The following is a 6,216-nucleotide window of genomic DNA, read 5'->3' as shown; positions in this document are numbered from 1 at the left end:
GAGAGTCTTCAGAGGGGGTCATTGTGGCTGTGGACACATGAGATAGAAAGCCAAACCACAAAATATCAAACTCTTTTTTTTCTATTGCTCGTCCACAACATCCCTCTTTATTCTCAGCAGCAGTCCTCTTTTTCTGCCCCTTCTTTTCCCCTTTGTCTCTGAGCCACAGAAAGCTTAAAACATGCAAGAGTGTCCGTTCACCATCTTAGGGCTCTCTCTCATATTCTCAATCATGCACGCTTTGCCTATCTCCTCTTCTCCCGMTTTCCTTGTTCTTCCCCTCTTGCGTACTATGGCCATGGATTTTGGGTTCAGTGTCTGCAAATGACTTTAGAAAAATGCCCTTCAGTGAGAGAGAAAAAAAGGAGAAGAAAGGATAAGAAAAGCAAAAGATGAAAGAGGGAGCACATTTGCAAGTGGTGGATGTGTCTTATTTTGCATAGCTCTCACTTCTGTTTTCCCCTTCTCTTTTTCTATTCACCTGAGAGGATTTAAATAAATCCATAAAGCATGAAATATCAGAAATAGAAAAGTAATGCATGAAGTGCATTTTCAAAGGAGTCTCCCCACCCACACACAAACACGCATACAAATTTTCAATCTGGGTTTTTTTTTTAACTGTGAATATGCTTTTTAATGATAAAAACTGGTACAATTTATTAACATGTGACCCCTTATTTGTATTCAGTGTTATTATGCAGCATTCGATACATGTTCTACTTTAGCTTCGCTAATTCTGTAAACAAGATATTGGAGGGGAGATGAGTGTGTTTAACAAGATCAGGTGCACATTGTCAGGCAAATCTCAGGTCAGTGTACAAGTGCAATTGAAAGTCAATTACTGTTTGAATTATTTCTAAGCTTTTTCATCTGTAAAAATTGCGTATTTGCTGCTGAGATATTCATCGCTATTGGATTCTTTAATAAATTCATATTTTTATTTAAAATAATTTATGGTTATTGGATTTTATAATACCATTCCAAAGGATTTTTACGGTGCACTTATTCGATTAGGAAAAATATACAAGTAATAAATAATAAATTACAGTAAAGGAATAAAATAAAAATATTTTAACTTTATACTTTTTGTGTTAAAAAATAAAACACTTTCTGTTTGTGTCATTTTAATAAACTTGCGTTAGAATATGAATCTGTTTATCATCTTGCTTTGTGTTCATATTTACTCTGCACGTGTTTAAATGAGGTTTTTCTCTGTGTTTTTCTTTTGTCAGATAAAGATGAGCCCAGCAGCTACACCTGCACCACGTGCAAACAGCCCTTCACCAGTGCCTGGTTCCTGCTTCAGCATGCTCAGAACACCCACGGTTTCCGCATCTATCTTGAGAGTGAACCTGGCAGCCCTCTGACCCCCCGTGTGGCTGCAGCTCCTGGGATGGGGGGTGACTGTGCCTCCTCTCAGCCTCCCCTGCACGCCGTCCACTTGGCTGAAGGCAGCCCCTACAGCCTCCTGAGGATGCCTGGTTCTGGGTCTGGTCGGGATTCGGCGTCTACGCCTCGTGAGGGCCGTTACCCCCGAACGCCCCCACTGTTCAGCCCACCACCACGTCACCACCTCAGCCCRGATGACCTTGCCTTGGCAACCCACCACCCTAGCGCCTTTGACAGAGTGATGAGGCTAAACTCAGTGCCATTAGAAGCCCCTCAGAGCATGGACTTTTCTAGACGTCTCCGTGAGCTGGCCGGCAATGCCACTGGAGGTTCTCCACCTCTTTCCCCTAACAGACCCAACCCTATGCAACGGCTGCTGCAACCATTCCAGCCAGGTTCCAAACCCCCATTCACAGCCACGCCTCCCCTCTCCACCTCTCAGTCCCCTTCTGGCTCCCGCTCTACCCCTAATCTTGCATCCAATTCAGTCCAGCCAGGCACCCCTCTCAAGGCAAAGTCTTGTGAGTTCTGCGGAAAGACCTTCAAGTTTCAYAGTAACCTTATTGTGCACCGGCGAAGCCACACAGGGGAAAAGCCATTCAAGTGTCACCTTTGTAACCACGCCTGCACGCAAGCGAGCAAACTAAAACGCCACATGAAGACACACTGTCAGAACAAGTCCTCTGCCATCAACACCAAGTCAGACGATGGCCTCTCGACGGCGAGCTCTCCTGAACCTGGTACCAGCGAGGTGATGGGCAGTGCCACAGATGCTCTCAAGTCAGTGGTGGCCAAGTTCAAGAGTGAGAACAATGGTCTGGGGCCTGAAAACGAGGATGAAGAGGAAGATGAGGATGAGGAAGAAGAGGAGGAAGAGGATGAAGAGGAGGAGGAGGAGGACGAGGAYGAAGGYGAAGAGGAYGAAGTTGAAAYTAAGCCTGGAGTTGAAGAAGAGGGAAGGAATGACTATCGTTTCAGCCTGAGGCTCGAAGGAGCCCGTCATCACCAGAACAGTGAGGCTCTACATCCACATCGCCGYAGCTTGTCCCGGGAGCCCGCTGATGAAGACGCAATTGTAAAGATGGATCATATGGATGATGGCACCACTACTACCATCAATGGCCTGGGACCTCTAACTAATGACAGCCTGACCAGGAAGCTGCTGTGTGGTGGTATTAGTCCCGGCCCCATCAGCCCCTTATCCAAACGGATCAAGGTGGAAAAAGACCTCGACCCACCCACGCCTACTATCCCAAACACCGAGAACGTTTATTCTCAGTGGTTAGCTGGCTACGCCGCCTCTCGGCAACTCAAAGACCCCTTCATCAGCTTCACAGGTGGGGACTCTAGACAATCACCCTTCACCTCCTCATCGGAGCACTCATCAGAAAACGGCAGCTTGCGCTTCTCCACTCCACCCGGTGAGCTAGACGGTGAACGGGCTGCCTCAGGACGCAGCGGCACGGGCAGCGGGGCCAGCACTCCCCACGGCGGCAGCGGGAACGGCAGACCYAGCTCCAAGGACGGCCGCCGCAGCGACACCTGTGAATTTTGCGGCAAAGTGTTCAAGAACTGCAGTAACTTGACTGTGCACCGACGCAGTCACACGGGAGAACGGCCATACAAATGCGAACTGTGCAGCTACGCGTGTGCCCAGAGCTCAAAACTCACCCGCCACATGAAGACCCATGGACAGATGGGCAAGGACGTGTACAAATGTGAAATTTGCCACATGCCTTTCAGTGTGTACAGCACTCTAGAGAAACACATGAAGAAATGGCACAGTGACCGCCCTCTGGCTAATGACATTAAAACTGAATAGGCAAAGAGCCGTTCTCTTTCAGCTCCCCCGGCTAAAGTGCAACCCTTGCTAACTGGCCAACGAGCATGGGGAAAGACAACAGGGTTAGACACCAGAACGCAGTGCAGCCCTGCTTTCATCCTCTTTTGGAGAAAGCTTGATGCATGATCCACGATTGGGGCAATACTATTGCATCAGAACTTTTTGAGCCTTTCTATTGTGCAATAATTTACACATTTTGTATTTTTTGTAACTGGACAGCATGCTTGGTGTGTTTTGGCTACTTAGAGAGAAAAAAATGTCCTTGGCTAGTGGGTTTGGTTGTACATGTGTCGCTGTTGATACTTTCAATTTTGTCAACATAAAAAAAGACTAGTTTAACCCAAGCTGCATACAGTACATACTGTTTTACATATCATGTGCAGTTTTGTGTTCAAACACAGAAGACGGTGTCATATTTTCAAAACATCAAGACAAGCAGGGTCAAACATAAAACCGATCTTTGTGAAAGAATTTCCATGCAACATCGAGAAAAGATTTATATCTATATGTATACTGTATATAAAATTGGGCTGCCTATAAAATTTTAGGCACGAACGCCATTAAATATTTCTTTTTCGAACATCATTGAAATTAATAACGTGGTGTGAAARGACAACAAAGAGTGCCTTGGATAGTTTACTTGCATTAGTTAATCCTCCTTTTTGCTATAAGCTCGGAGTTTCAGCTATAAATGAATACATTTTTGTGCACATGTGGAAGAGGCAGGTCCTTGCATCAAGCACCTGCTTGACCCTGTAAGACTTAATAGAATAAGGGGAACCAGCTGAAACAAACAAACAAAAAAAAAAACAATGTGTATTTCTGGTAAAACATTAATCTGGCTGACTCATGTATATTGACGTTTTCATGATTACAGTTTTGTTTACCGGCATGTTACATGCCCAAATGGGGTCGGACTTCGAGGTGTAGGTGTTACTGTTTGTTTTCGGTACAACTGAAAGGGTACTCTGACAAGCTGTTTTAACAAACATAAAGCTCTTAATTTTTCGAACTGTTTATTTTCTTTTGAAATTAAAAGTGCAAGCATTATTTTGCAGGCAGCACCGAATCATTAAATTCTTCTGTGTTAGCCAGGCAGGCAGTAATTCCAGCAGTCACTTGAAGACAAAGTAAAATTTTGTTTTTGCAAYTCAGGTTTGGGTTTCGGCGTGTTGAGCATTAGGGAGGGTGAGGGTCATGGTAGTGAGTGGGCCGAGTAGCTGTCTTAACAATTCAAAAGTTCTTAGAGCGATAATTCTTTTTACCTCAATATGTTTTTGAATTTGGAACATATTTTATTAACTCGAGGTGGGAATGATCTAAATCCAATTATAGAATAAACAGTTTCTAAATTCTGCAAATTACTCATTACAGGTTTTATGAATAAAAATGTTTTTTTTTCTTACTCTAGAATTTGTTCTTTTATTTTTCTATCTCCACCCCCCATCACTGATAATGATATAGCACTTGTCACTCTGCCTTGGATCCTGTATCTGTCTCTGTAATCGGAGGTACAGTTGGTTGAGTATAAAATGATGACCAGATTTTAGATCTGGCACTACCTACATGCACTGTTCAATTTTCCCAGTTTACAGTTGGGCGCTCAAGGGAAAACTTGCTCTTATGCTGACAGATAAGCTTGGTGTCATTGCTTTGCATTAAAAAAAAGTGTTGATTTAGAAACTTTTTGCCAGCCATGTTTCCTTCAATGAGCTAAAAATGAGTTTGGCTCTTGGAGGTGGTGTTGCAGGAATCGCCATAGAAACGTCCTGTTTCACACCCACTTTAGAACTACACAATTAAATTCTACAAATTTGAAATAAAATAAATAAAATGTCTTTTTCTTAAGTAACACCAATATCTTTAGGGGAGAACCTTATTTAATTTTTTTATTGTTTATTGATGTTTCTCTTCTTTGTTGTGGTGACATCCAGGACTTGATCACTATATAATGAACTGTACATGTCTCTCATCTTTTTGCCTTTACTATACAAAAATATTCAGGTTGAACAAAAATTTGCATTGAGGAGAGATTTATGATATATAAATATAGAGAGAGAACTTAAAACACATAGGAAAATGCACACTCATGTACGTTCCTATGTTCAAAACACATTTATGGTCTACTTTTTCCTGTATTTAGAATGGTATTTGAAATTAATGTTCACATAGTGTAGGCACTTATAGTATTTATGTTGGAGCCTGTATTTTTAACTGTTTTGCCTGTACTCTTTAAAGGTCTCAATGTACTCTTTTTCTGTAGTGAAAAAAAAATCCCAACATGCTGCCACCGTATATTTTTCTTAATTTGGCAGGATAATATAGTGTGAATAATTTGTATGCTTGAAAAAAAAAAGTACATTTTTTAATAAGAAGCTGTGGTGTTCCCCAAGAGTGAGAGGTCATATGATGGCCTTTTTCAGGCAGTCCCGCTGGAGTGGCCACAGTGAGGTAAAACAGGTGGTTGTACATATCTTTTTAGTTTGTTCATATATTTTTTTTCTCTCCTGCCATTTTATATGCAGTAATACAAGCTATTGTTGGGTTTCCTTGGTAGCCAACTTTTTATTGTTCTTGATCATGTACCACRTGATAACATTCCAGCTGTTTTTTTATTTTTTTATTTTTGAAAAAGAGACATTTTGTCATATGCAATCAGCATCAACGAGAGAGGTTATTATTATTTTTTTCCATTGACAAAATCAACCATGGTGCTTTATTGTTTGAATGGTACAGCTCATATGCAAGGCATATTCTAAACAGAACAGAAATAATGAAAAGACATTTTTGGTACATGTTGCAGTTGGTATTGAGGTACAGTTAAGTTTCCAGCCTAATTTCATCACGTGTTGTTTTTACTTTCAAACTATTTGCTCTGAACTGAACTTGAAGTTGACCTTTTGGCAGTGGTCAACATTATTTATTATGACTACACACACACACACACACACACACACACACACACACACACACACACACACACA

General features: G+C 41.9%; 1 protein-coding gene across 1 annotated transcript; it reads left to right on the top strand.

Moving 5' to 3' along the window:
- Positions 1–338: 338 nt before the first annotated feature.
- LOC106536540 (B-cell lymphoma/leukemia 11A) lies at positions 339–5,070 on the top strand. The gene is made up of 2 exons (XM_014033841.1): positions 339–348; positions 1,143–5,070. Exons 1-2 carry the CDS (start codon positions 339–341, stop codon positions 3,209–3,211), a joined length of 2,079 nt encoding a protein of 692 aa, XP_013889295.1. The 3' UTR covers positions 3,212–5,070.
- The last annotated feature ends 1,146 nt before the right edge of the window (positions 5,071–6,216 follow it).

The sequence above is a fragment of the Austrofundulus limnaeus genome, unplaced genomic scaffold, assembly GCF_001266775.1.
Source record: "Austrofundulus limnaeus strain Quisiro unplaced genomic scaffold, Austrofundulus_limnaeus-1.0 Scaffold1866, whole genome shotgun sequence".
Lineage (NCBI taxonomy): Eukaryota > Metazoa > Chordata > Actinopteri > Cyprinodontiformes > Rivulidae > Austrofundulus > Austrofundulus limnaeus.
Note: the sequence above shows the minus strand (reverse complement) of the source record. Positions and strands in the feature narration are given on the sequence as shown.